General features: G+C 44.8%; 1 protein-coding gene across 4 annotated transcripts; it reads left to right on the forward strand.

Moving 5' to 3' along the window:
* The first annotated feature begins 204 nt into the window (after positions 1-204).
* On the forward strand, positions 205-22586 carry SEC24C (SEC24 homolog C, COPII coat complex component). Of its 4 annotated transcripts, XM_047702270.1 has the most exons (25): positions 227-329; positions 513-772; positions 2069-2268; positions 4308-4443; positions 10686-10861; positions 11073-11444; positions 11959-12095; positions 13314-13382; positions 14691-14802; positions 15130-15257; positions 16435-16573; positions 16790-16905; positions 17078-17202; positions 17352-17543; positions 17753-17846; positions 18057-18173; positions 18529-18699; positions 19213-19309; positions 19412-19557; positions 19782-19920; positions 20065-20183; positions 20278-20457; positions 20702-20893; positions 21128-21217; positions 21363-22586. In XM_047702270.1, the coding sequence occupies exons 3-25, from the start codon at positions 2097-2099 to the stop codon at positions 21501-21503; spliced, it is 3360 nt and encodes a 1119-aa protein (XP_047558226.1). In that variant the 5' UTR covers positions 227-329; positions 513-772; positions 2069-2096; the 3' UTR covers positions 21504-22586. The 4 variants fall into 4 exon arrangements, with proteins under 4 accessions (XP_047558224.1, XP_047558227.1, XP_047558226.1 ...); XM_047702268.1 differs by lacking the exon at positions 513-772 and having other exon boundaries at positions 205-329; XM_047702269.1 differs by lacking the exons at positions 227-329; positions 513-772 and adding an exon at positions 845-1973.

Here is a 22586-nt window from a genome sequence, read left to right on the forward strand (position 1 = left end):
TGGGGGCGTTGCTAAAGATAGTTTGACTTAGCCTTCTAGATCGCGTATCGGTTAGTGGGACCGTAAAGTGACCAGAACATCTGAGAGTAAATAAAAGGCGGAAATGCATAAGAATCTGCGGGGGCAGCCATGATGGGAGGGGGCGGTGGCGCATGCGCGGCATCCGGGTTCTTGAGCTCGCGTCTACTGCAGACGTGGCAGAAGGAGTGTTCGGCCCCGGAGCGTGGGGGAGGAACTTCCGGGGACGACGCTCCGGCCCCCTCGGAACCGGAAGTTGGGCCTGGGAGCCTTGACGTTAGGAACGAAGTCGAACCTGGATCTGGAGCCGGGTGAGGAGTGGCATCGGGAGGTTGGTGGGTAGGAAAGCAGGGGAGAAGTCGGAGTATCATGGCCTGATCGGGGTCCGGTCTGAGAAGGAAGGGAGGAGCCTGGGGGCGGGGCACAGGGAGAGACCCTCGCCTCACGCATCCATAATCCTGGATCAGTTCTGGACCCTCCCTTCTCTCCTCCAGGCCCAGGTTCCGGCTCCCGCTTCCTGCCCGGAGCCTGTTGAAGGGCGCAAGTCGCTCGATCTCCATGCTTAATGGACCATCCCTCTCGTCATGGCCCAAGAAGCTAGTTTGTCTTCTTGGTCTAGATGCCTGGCGCGCCCAGCCTCCACAAGCTCGACTACTTTCAGAGTTCTAGGAAGCTTGCCCCGCCCCCTGGGTTGTCACCCTCGGCTGTCTACCCAGAATGGAGTCCAGACTTGAGCCTTACTCCAAACTCTTGGGTGTGAGATTATTGCCTGGTGAAGAAGCTCCTTTCCTCCGACCCCCGCCCCCACCCTGACTTTAGGAAGATAGAGGGGAAGGGGTCATCCGTCAAGCTGTGTTGTGACCTGTACAAGGTTTAGGATTTGGAAGAACAGTTCCTGGGATGGTTGTAAGGTTAAAGAATTCTAGTCCAGAAGCAGCTCAGCTTTTCTATAATCAAGATGACCCTCTCTAACAAATGGGAGAGGCCCATTGTTCTACTGCAGCAGCTGTGAACTGTCCTGCTTTCTTGTGCCCCATCTGTCTATAGAGGAGTTGCAATGATCAGGTTGTTTAGATGTGATTAGACAGTCTTATTCTTGGAAGGACCTGGAAAAGTCCCTCTAATTCATTCCTCTGTTGCTGGGCAAGATTGTAATAACTTTAGTGGTGGCCTAGATTCATGACAGGCAATAAGGAAAGCAGAAACAGAATAGTTGGAGGAGTGCATAGGATTTGGGGTACTCCTAGCTCCTCTGCTTGAAGCTTAGATAAATGATCTTTTTACATGAAATTTAACTTTGTCATTGATCCTTGAACTCTTTTCCTAGGTTATTGTGAGAAGTTTTTGTGCCTGGCCTGCACTTAATAGTGTCTGGTACCCTACTAGAGTTTTGGGGTATCCTTTACATTTAATGATTTTAATGCTTCAATTCTCAAATCCAACATTCTTTTGGTGGAAAGACTGGAAATGGAGTAGCATTTGAATTGTTGCGGTTCAGCCAAAGAATTTCATTTCTCTAATCAGTTACTCTAAAATTTGTCTTTTGAGGAGGAAGGAATTTAGCTGATATGTTTTGTATGTGTAGCCTGAGTGATTACAAATGACTAGCACATTAGAGGGTATTCAGTTTTTGTTGAATGAACCCATGCTAGAGTGAATGAGTTAGAAGTGGGAACATTGTTTCATTTACTTAATATCACAGTAGTTCATCAGTAGCAGGACTCCTTGTGTGACTAGACACTAGAAATCATTACCACTGGGGAATGGAGGCTGTTGCCCCATTCCATTGGGCATGTCTGAAGTTGAAATTTATATCCTTTTGGCAGTGACAAAGCATGGGGTTCACAGTAACAAATCTTTACTTTGAGGAGGTAATCTGGCTACTGGCTGGGACAGAAAATGATAAAGATCCTGTGGTAGTATGGGAACAATTAGGCTGATAACTGCCTGAAAAGGTCAGTCCTTTTTTGTGTCTACTTCCTACCCTCTATAATTGCTCTGTCTTTAGAAAGTTGATTTCGACTAATTTCTCACTTCTGTTTCATCTTAGGTGAGATCGAGTTGGGGATGCACTCATAATGAATGTCAACCAGTCAGCTCCACCTCTGCCGCCATTTGGGCAGTCCCAGCCTGTCTACCCAGGGTATCATCAATCCAGTTATGGTGGGCAACCAGGATCCACAGCCCCCACAACTCCTTCTGGAGCCTACAATGGCCCAGTACCAGGCTATCAGCAAACACCTCCCCCAGGTATGTTTCCAAGTTTCCTTTGAGCTAAGGATGGGAATCAGTAGTGTTCAGGTTGGGTGGTATTGCCCTACCTAAGCTGCCTAGAGAGTTGGGGTGGCTGGGATTGAGGAACATGACTCTGGCTCTCAGGCATTGAGAACTTTGTGGGCAGTCTGCCCTTCCCTGTTTTTATGGAGTTCTGCCTTAAGACATCTAGTGGAAGCACATCTTCAGTTTCAGGGGCAGTTCACCTCATGTGAGTGTCACCCTGTACAGCCTCAACTGCCTGCTTTGTTCACGGCTAGAGGGCAGGGCTGTGGTCACAGCTCCTCCAGAGCCTGTAACCAGGACTGGATGTTTCCTGTTGACCTAAAGTCTCCCTGAAACCACTTGTTGTTCATATATGTTGATAATGCCTCTCACTGAATTAATGGTTCTATCCGTAAATGACCCTGTGACAAAGAAACTAATTCATGGATAAAAAGTATGGTGTTTGTGGGCTTCTCCTGTCTTTTTGCTCATATCATTCTTTGCCTTTGCTTGAGTTTCATTTGCTTCTTAGATGCTCTATAATATCAGGGCAATAAGAGAAGACTAATCTGGTCCTGCCTTAGGATCAGTGTTTGGCTTTTACATTACTTTTTCAAGAAGAGCAGCTGGTACTCTATGGATTGTCCATATGGCTTTTTGGGAAATGGCTAACAGTAGATCTTTGATTAGGCTAGCTGAAGACTTAGGGTATGCCAAACATTTTATGCTTTTTAAGATAGTAAGTTCCATGCAGGGATATGGGGAAAAGAAGACACCGAGGAGGCATAAGTAAAATTTGGGAAATGAATGATGTATTACCATTTTAATTATAATTTAGAAAAAAATTTGTAAAGTGGTGAGATTAGGTCTCAGGTCTTTGGAAGAGCCTTATTCTGGGTTGAGACTTTGGCTGGACAGAGTCCATCTCCAAACTCTCAAGTCCTGGCTTATCAAGATGGAGTTTGGCATTGCCTCAAGAGGAAGTTTTGTTATTGAAAGGAAAACGTATCTGGTTCTGTGATAGCTAGTGAGCAGGTTCAGAGATTGTCAAATCTCTACTGATTAACAGAGCAAAAGAAAAACAACTGTTTGAACAGGGGTCAGCAATATTTCTAAAGTGGTGTGCCAACTTACTAATTCCCTGCATTTCATGTGGGAAGGATGGTTGGGGATGGTATGCAGAAAGGATTGTTGGGGGAAGTAGAAATAGCTTTGATGCATCTCTGATGAGCAAAAGGATGGAGTACAGCTTTTATGAAGACAAAGGTGGCAGTACTAATGGGAAGGCAAATCAGTTGTCTTGACTGAACCACTGGGCAAAATCTCCAAACTGTGAGAACATTTCCCTGAGCCATGTGATATTGGAAGCATCAACACTCAAGAAGTGGATGAAAAGAAGATGGTTAAGATAATTAGAATATATGAAAAAGAGGTTGACAGAATGGTCTCCCCAAGAGGAGCCTTTCTTTACAATCTAGTTCAATAGATTACTTGATCATCTTCTGTATCAACTTTCCCATATGCTCTAAGTTTCTGAGTTCTGGAGTCAGATCTTTTCCTTAAAAGAGTTGACTTTCTAGGGTGCCTACCTGGCTAAGTTGGTGGAGCATGTGACTCCTGATCTTGGGATTGTGAGTTTGAGCCCCATGTTGGGTGTGGAGAATATTTAAAAATAAAAGTTTTTTTTGTTTTTTTTTTTTAAGAGGTGACTCTTTGTTGAGGGTAAAAACATTAGACTGATCTGGATTGAATAAGAGTGTATAGTGATTAGGAAGCCTCTACATTCTTGTAGCTCTGCTTACAGCTTCACCTATAGTATATCTGTCTAGGAGAGTGGAGACACTGACTGATCATCCATGTTCAGAATCTGCTGTAACTAGAGTTACATGTTCATTCTATGCTTTTGATTGCAAAGCTATAGTATTGGGCCAGCGAAGGTCTGAGCTTATTTATCCTTGCTTTACATTCCTTGCTCAGGGTGGAGAAGAAAGTTATTTCCCAATCATTTAGTTTCTGTCCTTTACCCTCAGGTGTGTCAAGAGCCCCGCCTTCTTCAGAGGCACCTCCAGCCTCAACAGCACAGGCCCCTTGTGGCCAGGCTGCATATGGCCAGTTTGGCCAAGGAGATGTACAGAATGGGCCAAGCTCCACTGTTCAGATGCAGAGGTATGTACTTGGGTCAACCTAAAATTGGTTTGATGAAACTAGAAGAATTAGGAATGGATGAGGGCCTGTTTCCTCTTCTTTTTCTTTGCCTTTCTCTTAGATCCTCTTTTCACTTCCTTCCACTTTTTTGTATTTTGTTTTCATTTTTCCAGGTTACTGGTGCTACTGTTGTCCACTCTGTAGATAATTAACCCATCTTCATACCTAAGTTCTTTTTTGTATTCTTTTTTTTTTTTTTAAAGATTTTATTTATTTATTTGACAGAGAGAGATCACAAGTAGACGGAGAGGCAGGCAGAGAGAGAGAGAGAGAGGGAAGCAGGCTCCCTGCTGAGCAGAGAGCCCGATGCGGGCCTCGATCCCAGGACCCTGAGATCATGACCTGAGCCGAAGGCAGCGGCTTAACCCACTGAGCCACCCAGGCGCCCTCTTTTGTGTATTCTTTCTCTTTCTGTGAACTTGAATTTTTTTCTTGACTAGACATATATCTTCAAAAATTGCTACAATCCTGCAGAACCTATCCTCAGGGAGAAACAGGAAAAGGGGATCTCAGATTTATCTCTTATATACAGTGGTCTCAGTACAATAATACACAATCACAAATGTGATTACTAAAAACAGTATATTTTAAAAATTTTGGATATACTGTCCTCATTCTCTAATAATTTTTAAAAAAATATTTATTTTTAAAAAGAGGTGACCTTGATGGATTCAAGAGTAGAAGTAGGGAATCAATCCTATTAGAAGGTTGTTATAGTAGTTCAGGTTTAGGATGGTAGTGGTAGAGGTGGTGAGAAAGAGATCTGGGATATGTTTCACAGGTAGAGTCAATGGAATTGGATGTGAGATAAGAGAAAAAGAATAAGTCTGGATGTCTTTTAACCTGCTGGCTTAAGCAACTGGATAAATGGTGCTGTTTACTGAAGTGAGGTATATTGAGGAGGAGAAGATTTTGGGATGTATTGAAGGGTTTTATTTTGTACATTATAGGTTTAAGAAGCTACTAGCTACCAAGTAGAGATATTGAATATGTAGTTGTATATACAGATCTGCAGGTGAGGAATAATGTCAGGACTAGAGATAAAAATTTGGGAGTCTTCAGCATAGAGATGTTATTTAATGGCATAGGACTAGATGAAGTCATTTAGAAAGTGATCACTGACAGTAAAGAACAGAATTGTGGGGTCATCTGGGTGGCTCAGTCAGTTGAGCATCTGCCTTTGGCTCAGGTCATGATCCCAGGTTCTGGGATCAAGTCCTGCATAGGGTTCTATTCTCAGAGGGGAGCCTGCTTTTCCCTTTGCCTGCTGCTCTCCCTGCTTGTGCATACTCGCTTTCTCTTTCTCTGACAAGTAAATAAATACAATCATTTAAAAAAAAAAAAGGGGGAAGAGAATTGAGAACTGAGCCTTAGAGCCTTGAAGCTTACCAGCATTTTAAAAGGAGATCTGAGGAGGGGCCATCAAAAGACAATGAGAGCAGTAGTGAGATCAGAGATTAGTCAGGAGAGCGTGGCATCCTGAAACTAGGTGAAGAAAGTATTTCAGGAAGGCAGGAGAGTAATCAGCTATGTTATTTGCTGCTGAAAGGTAAGAGAAGAACTGAGAATTGATCATTGTGTTGGGTGAGGTTTGGCATCATAGACAAATGTGATTTCAGTGAGATATGAAGACAGCTATGTAGTTGGAGTGAGTCAAAGAGTTTCAGTTGGGTAGTAGATTAATACAGTCTGAAAACCCTTTTGCTACAAACATCTAGAAAGGAGATAGGATATAGAAGCAAAAAATGTTTTTCAAGTGCATAATCAAGCTTAAAAAGAAAAAGTGAAATCCTCAAGTACCAGAGACCAAGTGAGAACTGAAAATCAGAGTGGTAAGTAGACACCATGGCTGCCTGTGGAGAGGGCGGGAATGATTATTTTGAGAACTTGAGGACTTCAGTTTAAGGAGGTATACTGGGAATGGGGGATGAGTCCTTGGGCTTTTCTGCATTGGTGTTTGGACTTGAGACCTTATCTGTGAAGTGCGGTCCTGGGCCGCACCTTCAGTGAACAGGTAGACTAGGAAGAAAATCTGCACATTGGTACTGGGTGATATTAAGGAATCTTATTTCTTGTGGGCTGACTGTGGGTAAGTGGTGGGAAGAATGTCTTAGGACTGCAAATGGACACAAGGGAACTTCTTGGGTAATGAAAGTGTGCTAAAATTACGTTCTGGTCATGGCTGCACAACTCTATAAAATTTACTAAAACTCATTAAATTGTACACTTAAAAGGAATAAAGCTAATGGTATGGAAATTGTATTTCAAAGCTTTTTTTTAAAAAAAGAGTCATCTTTGGTGTCAGTACTGTTGGAGTATTTTATAGATAGAAATGTGAAACAACCACACTTCCTCAGCTTGGGGTGTAAAGGATTCTCAGAGGGAAAAAAGAAAATTGATTAGGCTACACAGAGGCTATTAGAGGAGAGCAGATAGTGGACTAGTACCTTGAAAGCATTAAGGGAATACAGTTGTCATTGTAGAATTATATACCTAGCTGAGAGAAAGCACAAATAAAGACATTTACAAACAGACTCAGAGTTTACCATGTATAGACCTTGGTTGAGAAAATTATTATTATTATTTTTTAAGATTTTATTTATTTATTTGACAGAGAGAGAGAGAGATCACAAGTAGGCAGAGAGGCAGGCAGAGAGAGAGAGGAGGAAGCAGGCTCCCTGCCGAGCAGAGAGCCCGACGTGGGGCTCGATCCCAGGTCCTTGGGATCATGACCCGAGCCAGAGGCTTTAACCCACTGAGCCACTCAGGCGCCCCGGTTGAGAAAATTATTAAGGGATGAGCTCAGGAATAAAAGGAAAATAAACCCAGAAAGAAGGATCTTTTTTTTTTTTCTTTTTTAAAGATTTTATTTATTCATTTGACTGAGAGAGACATAGTGAGAAAGGGAACACAAGCAGGGGAAGTGGGAGAGGGAGAAGCAGGCTTTCTGCTGAGCAGGGAGCACGATGCTGGGCTCTATCCCAGAACCCTGGGATCGTGACCTGAGCTGAAGGCAGATGCTTAATGACTGAGCCACCCAGGCACCCCAAGAAGGTTCTTTAAAAAGAAAGGGGAGGGGCACCTGGGTGGCTCAGTGGGTTAAGTCTCTGCCTTCAGCTCAGGTCATGATCTCAGGGTCCTAGGATTGAGCCCAGCATTGGGCTTTCTGCTCAGCGGGGAGCCTACTTCCCCCTCGCTCTCTGCCTGCCACTCTGCCTACTTGTGATCTATCTCTCTCTGTCAAATAAATAAATCTTAAAAAATGAAAGAAAGAAAGGGAAATAAAAACTAAAGACATAGAGATGTAGCATAGACCAATTCTTTGGTAATGTTTGGCTAAAGGAGGAGCAAAAGCTTGAGGAAGGTATGAGGTTTTAGGGCAATTTTATTTGGCTGGATTTTTATTTTATTTTTTTTTTAAAGATTTTATGTGAAAGAGTGTGAGAGAAAGAGAGTACAAGCAGGGGGGAGGGTTAGAGGGAGAAGCAGACTCCTTGCCGAGCAGGGATCCTAATGTGGGACTCAGTCCCAGGAACCTGGGATCATGACCTGAGCCAGAGGCAGACACTTAACTGACTGAGCCACCCAGGTGCCCTCACTGGATTTTTTTAAAAACAACATAATTGAGATATAACTGACATGCCATGTAGTTCTCCCATTTAAAGTGTACAATTCAGTGGTTTTTAGTATATTCATAGATATGTGAAACCATCACCACAGTTTGAGAACATTTTCATCACCTCAAGAAGAAACACCATATCCTTTAGCTCAGTAGTTACTATTATTTTGCTAGTCCTTCATTCCCCCTCAACCCTAAGCAACCACTACAGTAGTTTCCCTTTCCACAATCCATAAGCAGATGATCCTCTCTCTGAGGTACTATCAGAGGATTAGTAGTACAATAAGATAAAGAGAACATATTAAAAAGCTATTCAACTTCATAAGTAATGAGAAAAGTACAAATCAAAAGCATAAGATTCTACTATATACCCATCAAAGTGGCAAAATTAAAAAGTCTGATAGTCCCGGATGTTGCTGAGGATATGGAGTAGTAGGATCTCTTACCTACTGGTGGTTGGATGCAAATTAGAACAACTACTTTGGGGAAATAATTTGGAATTATCTGTTAAAATTAAAGAAATACATACCTTGTGATCTGGCAACTCACTCATAGATATATGCCTTAGAAAAATTCAGGTATATATAAACAAGTATATATGAGTGTTCATAGCGATGTTATTTGTAACATTAAAAAATTAGAAAAACTGAAATATCCATCTACATTAAAATACTTCAGTAAATTATGACGTTTATTTAGTGGAATAGCATTTAGTAATGACAGGCAATGCCATTATAGGTGGAATTTCAAAATCATGGTTGAACAAAAGACACCAAACCCAAGGAGTATGTATGATGTGATTCTATATACAAAAGTTTAAAAAAGTGACAGAACTGAACTATGGTTTGTTGTTGTTTTAGTGGTGGGGAGAGACAGAGAGACTCTTTTTGCCCAGAGCAGGGCTCGACCCTCGGACTCTATCTTAACAACCCCGAGATCATGACCTGTGCCAAAATCAGGAGTCAGATGCTTAACCAACTGAGCCACCCAGGCACCCCTAAACTATGTTGTTTTAAAGACAAGGAAATAAATATTAAGAAGTTAGGAAAGTAGTTAACCTCTGGGAGAAGAAAGGGAGCTGTGATGGGGGAGAGGCACACGAGGCCTTTGGTCCTAGTGTTCTATTTCTTGACTTGCTTTTTAGTTACGTTGGTGTTTGTATAATCATTAATACATATTTGTTTTATGTATTATTTCTATTTCCGTTATATTTTACAATTAAAAGTAAAGTACATTGAACTAAGATCAGGTCTGGGCTGTATAGTTCTAGGTTGGTTTGCTGCTTATACTTTTCATGTCTTACTTTTCTATCTGCTCTGTCCTCATTTTGCTGTGAGGATTAAATTAAAGCACTTAGAGATGCTTTGTAAGTTGTAAAGCTATTTACAATAATGTTACTAGGGCATGTGGTGGAGTAACAGTGGGTAGTTGATATAGTTGATATAGTTATACATATTAATGGAGTAGTAACCATGGAATATAATTATTCTGACAAGGATTTATGAGCACTGGCCATGGAGCTAATAGTATGTTTGTGGTATGGAAAACAAAAAATGCAAAGCCCATCAAAGAGCTTAGGGAGGTATAAGGTTCACTGGCATAACAGTCAGAAAATAGTAGTTGAATGAATGAATGAGTGAAGAGTGTTAAACTGCAACACTGTAGGAACTAAACAAATATAATAAAGTACAAGTTTTTTAGTAGAGACAAAATAATCAGAAAGAATAAATCAGAATTTCAGTGTAACTGACTATTGTTGTGAAGAAGTTGATTCATTCGTGAAATCCCATATGGAGCTTGTTATGTATAATAATCTATGTTGTAGATTTCTACGGTAATAACATCATAAAACACCAGTGCAGTTCCTCATGGATATGTAATGATACTGGAATGATTCTGTATTTATATTTTAATGTGCCATCTAATGCCATGGGAATGTCCAGTGTAGCTATCCAAGTAATGAGGCTTTTACTAGATAAACCCAGCTAGAAGGCTGTCTGGTTTATGTCCTGTTTCTCTAGTCCCCTTCTGGTAGAGTTGGCATCATCTTTCTAATTAGTACAAAATGTTGAAGTCAGCTGACCTACTTTGCTCTTAACACCTGTGCCAGGATAAAGTAGTTAAGTACTTTGGTTTAAAAGTTAAACAATCAAACTGCATTTGTTTGATCCCACATTGGTTAGGTGCCTGTTGTGTTAATGCTTCTGCACACTTTCCCTTTCAACTTCTTCAGGGCTTCTATTTAACAGTACTGAGGCATTTTGTTTGTTTATTGAGGTGGTTTTTCAACACAAAGGATTAAGTCAGAGGAGGTGATAATCTAGTAAACATTTGATCTGAGGGTGCTTGGCATATGTTTGTGGAGTGAATCTAATGGAAAGCAAGATTTGCCATGAATAATCATAGTGTAGATCATTAGGAACATAACATATTTACAAGTATACAAAAGTACAAAACCATTGAAGAGCCCAGATGATAGTAAGATGCTGTAGAACAGTACATTTTCTTGTATGATGTGGAGCTCCTGCCAGCTTTGAAGGGGGTCCCAGCCTGCGTGTCACCTCTGCCTTCCTTGTCTTCACAGGTTCCCTGGGTCTCAGCCCTTTGGGTCAGTCCCACTGGCCCCTGTGGTCAGCCAGCCAACTGTGCTTCAGCCCTATGGCCCTCCCCCGACGAGTGCACAGGTGACCACCCAGCTGGCTGGAATGCAGATCAGTGGTGCTGTGGCCCCAGCCCTTCCCCCCGTGGGGCTGGGCTATGGTGAGTAGCTATGACCACAGGAATGTGACTGTCCCCTTCTTTTTAGAAGCATCAGACTCTGGGGTATACCTGCATCCCTTTTATTTCTTGTGCTTCTGAGTGCCAGCAGATGGGACAATCATTCCTGCCCCTCTCATGTGGAAAGGGAGCGATTTACTGAATAAGAAGGCAAAATGACTAGAGATCTGATTCTACCTCTTCTACTTCTCAGGCCCACCAACATCGCTGGCCTCAGCCTCAGGAAGTTTCCCCAACTCTGGTCTGTATGGCTCCTATCCTCAGGGCCAGGCTCCTCCCCTTAGCCAGGCCCAGGGTCATCTTGGGGCCCAGCCTCCCCAGCGATCTGCCCCACCACAGGCCTCCAGCTTCACATCTCCAGCTTCAGGGGGTCCTCGGATGCCTTCGATGACTGGTCCAATCCTATCTGGACAGGGTTTTGGGGGGCCCTCTTTGAGCCAGCCCAACCATGTGTCCTCACCTCCTCCTCAAGCTCTGCCCCCTGGCACCCAAATGACTGGGCCCCCAGGACCACCGCCACCTATGCACTCCTCCCAGCAGCCAGGCTATCAGCTGCAACAAAATGGTGAGTTTTCCGCAAGGTTTGTCTAGGGGCCAAAGCCTTCAGCTAGTCAGGTGTTTTTGTTTGTTTGTTCTTAGTATTGCTTGCTAGGTGGTGAACTAGATGGACAGTTTGAGGGTATTACTACTAGGAGGTAGGGTTTATAAGACATTCTTTTTTCTTTTATTTATTTTTGTAAGATTTATTTATTTATTTATTTATTTGACAGACAGAGATCACAAGTAGGCAGACAGGCAGGCAAAGAGAGAGGAGGAAGCAGGCTCCCTGCTGAGCAGAGAGCCCGATGCGGGGCTCGATCCCAGACCCTCGGATCATAACCTGAGCTGAAGGCAGAGGCTTTAACCCACCGAGCCACCCAGACGCCCCTCTTTTTTCTTTTAGTTTAGATAGTGTGGTCTTTTTCTGAATGGTTATTACCTCATAATTCTACACTTATAGGAGTCTGGTCATTTTCCTGAGGCCCTAAGAGATAGGGAGGGGATTTTGAATTTATCAACCTTGTGCCCTTGTCTCTCAGGTTCCTTTGGACCAGGCCGGGGCCCTCAGCCCAATTATGGAAGTCCCTACCCAGGAGCACCCACCTTTGGCAGTCAGCCTGGGCCTCCTCAACCACTGCCTCCTAAGCGCCTGGATCCTGATGCCATCCCCAGCCCTGTAAGTCAATACTTATGTGGTCCTAGGGACAGAGTTTTTGGCTGCCAGATAAGTGAGTCAACGTAGAAGAGATGTTTGCCTAGCGTTTTCTGATTATTTTCCCTTTTCGTTCATATTCTTGTAGGTATAGAACCAGTTCCTTTGAACTGGAACTTGAACCCCCAGAAGTCTTTTGGGGGGCACTTTTGCTCCATAGCTGAGCAGGGAAGGAAGGGAAGCCAAGAGTGATCAGTAGTGTCAGTAGAGCACTGGTTGAGTGCTGCATTCTGTCACTATTGGACATAGCATGGTAACCTCTGCCCTTGGAGTAGTAGCTGGGTCCAGGTCTTATCCTCTTAGATTTGGTAGGATGGCAGTCTTTTTAATGGGTGGAGCTGGTGGGAATTAGCTGATGGTAGGTGTTAAGAGAAGGAAAGCCAGACTGGTTTCTCTCTGTCTCTAGTTGAACAGTGTTTTAGGAGGAAACCTCCATTACTTTTGTTGGCTAGAATCCTGCTGTGTAGATGAGAAGTGATCTATAGTTTATAAGGGCAATGTGGGGAAGCTGTTTTTTCCCAGGAAGAGGGTGACTCTCACCCTTAGAGCCATCATCAGAATCCTTAGGCCTTCCTTATCCTCCTTGGAATAGAGGTTGGGACTGTACTCCTAAGTAGGGGCTACTTTATAGTTCTGTCTACAACATTTGCTCTGTCAGTTACCTCACCATGCTTAGCCATTGTCATATTCCATTCTGTTCTCTTCCCTCTTCCTTTGGGGAATTACCATGGTGAAGGACCCTGTTGGCTAAGAGGGACTGTAGAGGATTAAGCAGCCTCTCCTTTTCCCCTCCTTCAGGGAGAACAAGAGTCTGGTCTAGTATAAGGAAAAGCTTCTTTAAGCATTAGCACAGTCCTTAGATGGGAGGTTTGGCTTTTTGGAAGGAATATCCTTCTTCCTCCTTAAGGCTTCTCCCCTGCAGCCCCTCCCTGTAAAACCCCTGCTTGCTTCCTGTTTGCCCCCTTATCTTTGTACATCATAGTCTGAGCCATTAAAGCCTATGTGTTGGGCCAGAGAGGCTTGGAATTTCTGACCTAGAGAGGGCCCGATTTCAGCAGTATGAGCTGGGCTCCAGCTGTTCATGTCTAACTCATCAGGGTTGAGAGAAGTAACATCTGCTTCTTGTTCTTTTGTCTCCCTCCCTGTATTCCCCTGCTGCCTTTATTATTAAAACACTAAAAGCAACTCAATGAGCTGCCTCCTCAGCAGAAAACCAGGCACAGAATAGACCCTGATGCCATTCCTAGTCCAGTAAGTGCAGGGGGTGGTGTGTGTGTGCGTGTCATCCCTGTGTTAATGCCACCCATGCATGCCTGTGACCTCATCTTCACCTCATCCACCATGTTCATCCCTCTCCATCCTCTTCCCTTAGTTTTTCTAGACCCTCGCTTTTACCCACCAGAAGGATTTGCATGTCTCAAGTCACCATGTAATGAAATGACAAGCTGTTAGCAGTGCTTTGAGTATGGGATGGTAGATCAGGCTCTAAGGGTGGGGTCAGGTGGCATGTTAAGCTTTAGTTTTAGTCCGGTTGGGTTCTCCAGTAGCCTGCATGTGACATTTGATAGAACAGGACAAAGTGGAGTGATAGGTTCTTCCCCTTTGGGATTGATTTGTCTACAGCTTATGGAGAAACTTTGGGTAGGTGACTACAAATGTATAAGTTTGGGATACTGGCATTTCTCACAGGGGAAGAGACTGCTGGTTTGGGAAAGCGTGGGCCACTTTCTCATTGGGAGAGTTTGTTTGACTCTGATACATTTCTAAGCTTCAACTCTTAAGGATATAGAGTCTTATTCTCCGTTTACTTTTTCTGGTTTTACTAAACCATCTTAAAGTAACTGACCAAAGGTTATCAGCCTACACAAAGTTCTGATTGCCAACTTTGTAAAATCTTTTTTTTTTTTTTTTTTTTCCCATTTGCTGGGTCTGTCAAAATGTGGGGGACTGAGGATTGGGCTTGTAAAGATCAGGTACTTAATCCTCGTCTCCCATATTGACACACTGATGCTTACCTGAAAATAAGGCAGCATCTGCTTCCTCACCTTACCTGGTCATTTCTGTTTAATCCTCTCCTCACCCTGTCCCTTCTACTTTCATTGAGTCTAGAGTCATTCCAGGTAGATTCATTTTTACATGGTTACCGTTGTCTGTTTTCCTGCTCTGACTCAGAATGTGTCTTGGTGAGAGGATTGGGAGGGGAGGTGTGCTGGGGGAGGGAAGTGGAATCCAGTCATGTTGGAAGGTTTGTGATGAGACCTGGAGCTTTCCTGGACTGGGGGGAATAGTGGGGTGGTCACCACAGATTGGGGATCAGGGTAATTCATAAAGAAGCCCATTCTCAGTGTTGCCTGCTGAGCATTTTGCTGCTGATTATAGAATGGAAGATTGGACTTGTAGCATCTTATGTGATCTCCAGAAGGAGAGCATACCTGGTGCATGAGGTATTCTTGGCATATTACTAGTTTCCATGCTGTAGCTCTAGCCTTTCTCCTGGCTCTCCAGGACCTGGTACTTGCTTTCTTCTGTCACCTCATTCATTTTAGTTCTTCCCTACAGATTCAGGTTATTGAGGATGACAGGAACAACCGGGGTTCAGAGCCATTTGTTACTGGAGCACGGGGACAGGTGCCACCCTTAGTCACCACCAACTTCTTGGTGAAAGACCAAGGTAAGGAGGGTATTAATTTCTCTCTAGAGGGCTTTTTCTACTATGGGTAAACTTTTATCAGTTTTTTTTTTTTTTTTTTTCAAACTTTATTTATTTGAGAGAGAGAAGTGGGGGGAGTGGGGAGTGTGCACATGGGGAGGGGCAGAGGGAGAGGGAGAAAATCTCAAGCAGACTCTTTCTGAGCATGGAACCCAACTTAGGGCTCTACTGTGAGATCATGGCCTCACTGACCATTTAGCATTTTGCGGGGCGATGGGTGGATCAGCAACAGAGAGCTGGTGTTTGGAGGGATTCTTTGATCTGACCCTGGTTTTCTGCCTCCTCTAGGGAATGCAAGTCCCCGATATATCCGATGCACATCCTATAACATCCCTTGCACATCTGACATGGCTAAGCAGGCTCAGGTGCCTTTGGCGGCTGTCATCAAGCCACTGGCAAGGCTGCCACCAGAGGAGGTAAGTCAGGGAAGGGACTAGAGTATAATGAAAGGGAGGAAGAGGGGGAAGAAGACTTCTTCCTAGAAATGGTTCTGGCAGTCATAATGGAAGAAGTCTTGGTTGGGCGAGAAGGGAGAGTATCTTCAGTAGCTTTCTCTCCCAGGGCCCATGCCTGACAGTTACGGTTGGGATGAAGGGAAAAGCCCAAGAAATTGTTGGAGGGGAGCAGGGGCCATATGGGAGACAAACTATGAAAGAGGTATGGCCAACTTACAGGGGAGGAGATGGCCGAATGCAGAGACCTCTCATGGCATGGTCATCTCCAGATGATTATAAGTACATTATCCTGTTTTTCTTCTGTACTGTCTGTCATTCCAGCTAAGTTAGGGAATGTTAGGACAGCATATAAGAAAAAAAGGTAGATTAGGGTCCAGTAGTCCTTCTCTTACCTGACTTGGGCCCTGATTTATCACCTCAGTACCTGAAATCAGCATGAAAAGAGAGAGTGAGCTTGTCAGCTGCTCTGGCAGGCTTTGGTAGGATACCATCGTGTTTATTCCTAGCTTACTGAATTTAGGGTAGATTTTTCTGTAACTAGAAGTTCAAAGTGCAGTTTATATCCTGCTTCTTTCCATCTTGCTCTGCTTTTTTTTTTTTTTTTTCTGTCTCTGGGTCTCAATGGGGATGGTTAGACACTTGGGTGCTGATCTCTTATCTATAGGGTGACATGTGCTTGGGACATTGGTAGTTGTCACAGAAACCCAGGGGTGGAGGAGATCATTGTTAGAGATACTTGGCTGGGGAAGGAAGCAGAGTTAAGATCCCTAGGGCAAAAAGTGAGGAGAATTGAAGACAGGGCCAGAAATGAGAATCCTAGTTATCTTTGGCTTTCTCCTTACATGCCTATGGCAGCTCCTTATTTGGTCGGGCCAGTTTCACAGTTCTTTTCTTTCAAAAAGTGGAATTCTGGAGATGAGGAATAAGAAGAGGGAACTATAGAATTTGAACTCTTAAGGACGTTCCTATGACCAGTACCCTCATCATTTATCTTCATTCCCCTTTACTGTACTCTCTCCTCAGGCAAAATATCTTAGTCATGCCCTCCTCCCTTCAGGTTGTTCCTCTTTATCTCTTGCCACGTGTCTCAACCCACTGTAACTTTCCACTCTCTGAGCCCCTCCCTTTTGCTCCTTAGGCTTCACCATATGTCGTGGACCACGGGGAATCTGGCCCTTTGCGCTGCAACCGCTGCAAAGCATATATGTGTCCCTTCATGCAGTTCGTTGAGGGAGGGAGGCGCTTCCAGTGCTGCTTTTGCAGTTGCATCAATGATGGTATGTTCGAGAGGGCTGGGATTGGGGGGATGTTCTTCTGTATTGCGTCTCTGTTACTCTCTTTCTAGTGAGATAGGTGAGGTTCCCTTATTTAGGAACTGGGGAAGTAGGGCACGGCACGTATGGGGATGTGGGGCAGTAGAGTGAGTTCAGCCAAGCCAGACTTACTAAGATTGAGATAGACATTTGAGTAATATTCTGTCATGTTCCCCACAGTTCCCCCCCAGTATTTTCAACATCTGGATCATACCGGCAAACGTGTGGATGCTTATGACCGTCCTGAGCTATCCCTGGGCTCTTATGAATTCTTGGCCACTGTAGATTACTGCAAGGTAACGGAAAGTAGCATGGGGAGGAGCAGTGGGTAGTGGACAGTGAGAGAGCTTAGAATTGCTGTGTTCACTTCCCTTACTCTTTCGTTGTCCCCTTTGATGTTGACTTCTCTCTAGTCAACTAGCCAGCTTACCAGTCCCCCTTTCTCCCCAACGTTTCCTTCCTTTGCAGAACAATAAGTTCCCCAGCCCTCCTGCCTTCATCTTCATGATTGATGTCTCCTACAATGCCATCAGGAGTGGTCTTGTTAGGCTCCTCTGTGAGGAGCTCAAGTCACTGATAGACTTTCTACCTAGGTGAGATTTATGGAGACAAGGTGCATCCCTTGGATAATCACTGGGGTGTGGGTGGTTCTGGGTTTTTGACTCAGTAGGTAGAGCTTGAGGTTATGACGTTGGCTGGTGAAGAAGGTGGCAAGTGTGGGTAACGATGTTACCTTTTACAGGGAGGGCGGAGCAGAAGAGTCAGCAATCCGAGTTGGCTTTGTCACCTATAATAAGGTGCTCCACTTCTACAATGTAAAGAGCTCATTGGCCCAGCCACAGATGATGGTTGTATCTGATGTGGCTGACATGTTTGTGCCACTGCTGGATGGCTTCCTTGTCAATGTCAGTGAGTCTCGGGCAGTCATCACCAGGTAAGAGCCAGATTATAGAGGTAAAGTGGGAGTGGGGTGGAAACAAACACAGGAAGCCAGACAGCTGAGCAGAGGGGTCAGCAGATGGACAGGGACTGTGCCTCAGGAGTTTTCAGTCTAGGGGGCCACATGGTTCTTCAGAGTATTAAGGACTGAGGAATTGAGTCTGGATAGCAATTTTGATTGCTTCCCATCACCTGTCTCTCCAGCTTATTGGATCAGATTCCTGAAATGTTTGCAGACACGAGGGAGACAGAGACAGTATTTGCCCCAGTTATCCAGGCTGGCATGGAGGCTCTAAAGGTAAGGTTAGAACCCTGACAACTTCCTCTGCCTTGCTTTCCTCTGACCATCTTATACACTGGGGTATAATTACTGTTTCTTTAGCGATTGAAGACTGTCCAGTGAGTCAGCATATGTGAAATAACTGGCACTGAATAACGACAAGGGAAAGGATGAATGAATAATAGCTGAATAAAGGAAAGAATGAACAAGTAGTCTTCTCTTTCCTAGGCTGCTGAGTGTGCAGGGAAGCTGTTTCTGTTCCATACCTCCCTGCCCATTGCAGAGGCCCCAGGGAAACTGAAGAACAGAGACGATAGGAAGTTGATCAACACAGACAAGGAGAAGGTATGGGATTGGGAGATGGAGGGGAGGACTTTCCATGACAGAGGAAGGTGGTGATTCTTTGCAATGCAGTACTCTTAACTTTCTTGATGGGGCACTAGGACTAGACACTCTACTCTTTCACATGTCAAGTCCATAACTGCCAACTTTGTCCAGTGCTCCTGTACTTCTCTGCCCCATTTCATCCCAAAGCCCTTGATAGATTTCTTTTTTTTTTTTTTAAGAGAATGTTCTACTACTGTTGCAAATACCTATGAAGTAGATCTGAAGTTGTGCATATATTTGAATATCCCATATTAAATACATAGTTCTCAAGTAGGGTGGAGCTATTTGAATATTTTCTTCTGTTCCTCTACAGACTCTGTTCCAGCCTCAGACAGGTGCCTATCAGACCCTGGCCAAAGAGTGTGTGGCTCAAGGCTGCTGTGTAGATCTCTTTCTCTTCCCTAACCAGTATGTGGATGTGGCCACGCTCTCTGTTGTACCCCAGCTCACGGGTGGCTCTGTCTACAAATATGCTTGCTTTCAGGTAGGGCATAGGACTCTGGGTAGCAGGTGGGAGTGGGACTGGGAATGTCTGCTTACATGTGGAGCAGCTCTTTAGCTATTGACTCCTTAATAGGAATCCCAGTGGCGGAGAAACCCTATAATATAAAGAAGAGAGCCATAAGGGTAGTGGTTAGGAGCATGGGGCTTGGAAACAGTCCTAGGTTGTTATTCTGGCCCTCCCAGAATACTAGCAATAAGACCTAGGAGAAATTACTCATTTATTGCTTTTGTTTCTTCATCTGTAAGATGGGGTTTTAATACTTCTTAATTAAGATTTGTCATTAGAATCAAGTAGTTATACATAAGGTTCTTAATGTGGTACTTGGCACATAGTAAATGCTTAAAAGGTGTCATTATCATCATCATTATTATTATCATCTTCACTGTTATTGTTATTATGATTCAGCAGGTTGTAGAGTGGAGGGGATACAGGGAGATAGACTGCAGGTTGTTATGTAGTCAGTGATGTGACTCTGCGCCTGGGGGGCTGCAGGTGGAGAATGACCAGGAACGGTTCCTGAGTGACCTGCGTCGGGATGTACAGAAGGTTGTTGGCTTTGATGCTGTGATGCGCGTTCGGACAAGTACTGGTCAGTCCTGGTTGGAGAAGAGCAGGCGGGGGACTAAACCTGGGAGGGAGACAAGTGGCATCTGTGATATCTGCAGCCCTGACCTTATCCCTGTGGCCTCAGGTATCCGTGCTGTAGATTTCTTCGGGGCTTTCTACATGAGCAACACAACAGATGTGGAGCTGGCTGGGCTAGATGGGGACAAGACGGTGACTGTGGAGTTCAAGCATGACGATCGGCTCAATGAAGAGAGTGGAGCCCTCCTGCAGGTAGTGGGCAGGAGGCAGGGGCTGGGGAGAAAGTGTCAAGTATCACTGTACTGGATATAAATAGGCTGCAGGGAAGAGGGTAGGAGGGGGGTGGAGAGGGCTAGAAGAGGCCAGGGAAGGGATGGCTCATCTTTCTTCTAGCTTAATAATCCAGCAAAGGAGCAGTTTTACAGAGGGCTTTGGTGAGGGAGGGGTATGAGTTCTCCCTTTCTCCCTTCCCCTAGTGTGCCCTGCTCTACACCAGCTGTGCTGGGCAGCGACGGCTCCGCATCCACAATCTGGCCCTGAACTGCTGCACGCAGCTGGCTGATCTGTACCGAAACTGTGAGACTGACACGCTCATCAACTACATGGCCAAGTTTGGTGAGGGTAGAGGCGGGGTGAAGTGGGATTGGGGCTGAAAGGTGATTGTCAGTGATTCAGCATTCCCAGGTAGGTGTGGTGTCAGGAAAGTAGGTGCGATGGGGTGGCCAGCCGGTGACTGTACTGTCTCCATTTCCCATCCAGCATACCGGGGGGTCCTCAATAGCCCCGTGAAGACTGTTCGTGATACTCTCATCACTCAGTGTGCCCAGATCCTGGCCTGTTATAGAAAGAACTGTGCCAGCCCCTCCTCAGCGGGACAGGTGGGCACGTACCCTGGAGGAATTGTTGGGACAAATGTTTGCATTTAGGAGAGATTGCTCATGATCATTAACTTTATTTTGATAACCCCTGCAGTTGATCCTTCCTGAGTGCATGAAGCTACTCCCAGTTTACCTGAACTGTGTATTGAAGAGTGATGTCCTGCAGCCTGGAGCTGAAGTCACTACTGATGACCGTGCCTATGTCCGACAGCTGGTTACTTCCATGGATGTGGCTGAGACCAATGTCTTCTTTTATCCTCGGCTTCTACCACTGGTGCGACTGAGGGCTCAATGAAACATTGTATCCTGAGAACAGGGCATCATAGGAGGAAGGGAAGGGTTATTATTATCTGTTGTCTGACACTAGTGAATTTGTTTTTAACCTGCATTATCTGATGTAATTTTCACACTGAAGAAGTTACTGAGAGATAGAGCTTTCTGAAATTTCATGGGGAGGGGCCACAAATGTGTCTTTCAGTCCTTGGTAAATAACCTTTTGCCCCCTTCCTTTTGTCTAGACAAAGTCTCCCATTGAGAGTGCCACTGAACCACCAGCAGTTCGAGCATCTGAAGAGCGTCTAAGCAATGGGGATATATATTTGCTGGAGAACGGGCTCAACCTCTTCCTGTGGGTGGGAGCAAGTGTCCAACAGGGTGTTGTCCAGAGCCTCTTCAGTGTCTCGTCCTTCAGTCAGATCACCAGTGGCTTGGTGAGGGCAGGGAGTCAAGGGGAGTATGGGTGTGGAAATGCATTTTGGGATATGAGTGGGAGCCAGTAAAGTTTGTGTGCTAGTCTGCTTTAATAGCAGGGAACATTTGAAGAGGAGGGATGGTGCTATCATTATTCCTGGGCTTGTTACAGATGATGAATAAACCTGTGCTGCCCCATTTTTTACTGGACTCAGAATATCTTACCATAAAGATAAATGAATTTTGTGTTGCAGAGTGTTCTGCCAGTTCTGGATAATCCGCTGTCCAAGAAGGTGCGAGGCCTCATTGATAGCTTAAGGGCACAGAGATCACGGTACATGAAGGTAACACTGATCTAAATCCTGGATTTCTTACCTTGTCAAGTCCACTCCTAGAAGGGGAGTGGGAATAAGTGATTGGATAATGGGAATTTAGGGCATGTTTAATTTCTTCTGGCCCTGCCTCATGACCCTATTTTTCTGGCCATAGCTTATCGTGGTGAAACAGGAAGACAAGCTGGAGATGCTGTTCAAGCACTTCCTGGTGGAAGACAAGAGCTTGAGCGGGGGAGCATCCTATGTGGACTTTCTCTGTCATATGCACAAGGAAATTCGGCAGCTACTGAGCTAGAGCAAGTGGGTAAATGGCATAGGGTGCCGGCCAGCTTCCCGAAAGTACTCCAGGATGGCAGAGAAATTGGAACAGTTCCTTATCTAAGTCATGTAAGCTGACCTCAATCTCTTTGGGGGGAGGGGGAAGTATAAGGAGACACCTTTCTGGGATCAAGTATCCAACCACTCTGTCATGTCCTGCTGATGGAAGGTGCCCCTATCTCCTCTCATTACCCTCCTTTTCCTGCTAATCCTGTCGTAATGAATGTAGTTTCTCAGTTCACTGTATATGATTCGGTGTTGGGGGATTTGGAGGCACCCAGACTCTGGCAATATTATGTGTCCCCTTGGACCAGCCTCCAAGAAGAGAGGGGCAGGCAGGAAGGAGTGGGAATCCCAGGGTTACTATGGCGGGGGGGAACTAATTCAGCTCAGTGTCATCAACAACTTCCTATATTAGGGATGAAACATACAGGTGCACAAGAGCTGGGGTATACAGTGGAGAGAGAAGTGGCTGGTCAGTCCTTCTTGGGTCTGGAAGTCGGCAACCAAGTCAGAGATAGGGAGAGTGGTTGATTAGCTTTTCTCTCTCTCCTGCAATGATCGTTGATCACTCAGTGGATAGAGGCACATTGTCAGAGATGAATGAGCCTGGGAAATGAGTTGCAAAGCCTATTAAGACATGGGAGAGGTACCAGCCTCTTTTCCAGCTGGAGAGGCTCCAACACTGGATGGTTCTGTAGAGAGCCTGGTCATCAACTTGCAATACCTCACAGAGCCAGCCCCTATCCCACTCTGAGTTCCCACTGGAAACACTGCTTCTCCAAGCTGGGAGTTGTTGGGGAGAGAGTCAGTGGCTGCTGGAGCTCTGTTCTCTCCTGCCGGGACACCACTCCAGCTTTGGTATTGACAGAGTGGCTGATAGTTACCTTCCAACCTGAACTGGCTGGGGCAGGACAAGGGCTAGGCTTGATGGTGGCCAGGCTTGTCTGCTCCCAGCCTGGGATGCCCCTGCTCTGGACCTCTCATTTCTCCTCATTGGTTTATTTTTCAATGCATCTTTAATTTGTAAAGAAATAAAATAAATTAAGATGTAACAGTC

This window comes from Lutra lutra, chromosome 14 (assembly GCF_902655055.1).
Source record: "Lutra lutra chromosome 14, mLutLut1.2, whole genome shotgun sequence".
Taxonomy (NCBI): domain Eukaryota; kingdom Metazoa; phylum Chordata; class Mammalia; order Carnivora; family Mustelidae; genus Lutra; species Lutra lutra.

Coding starts and splice junctions, on each gene's coding strand:
- SEC24C (XM_047702268.1), top strand. CDS start 2,097: ATGAATGTCAACCAGTCAGCTCCACCTCTGCCGCCATTTGGGCAGTCC. Junction 11,445..11,958: donor CTATCAGCTGCAACAAAATG/GTGAGTTTTCCG, acceptor CTTGTCTCTCAG/GTTCCTTTGGACCAGGCCGG. Junction 16,906..17,077: donor CCACTGTAGATTACTGCAAG/GTAACGGAAAGT, acceptor CTTCCTTTGCAG/AACAATAAGTTCCCCAGCCC.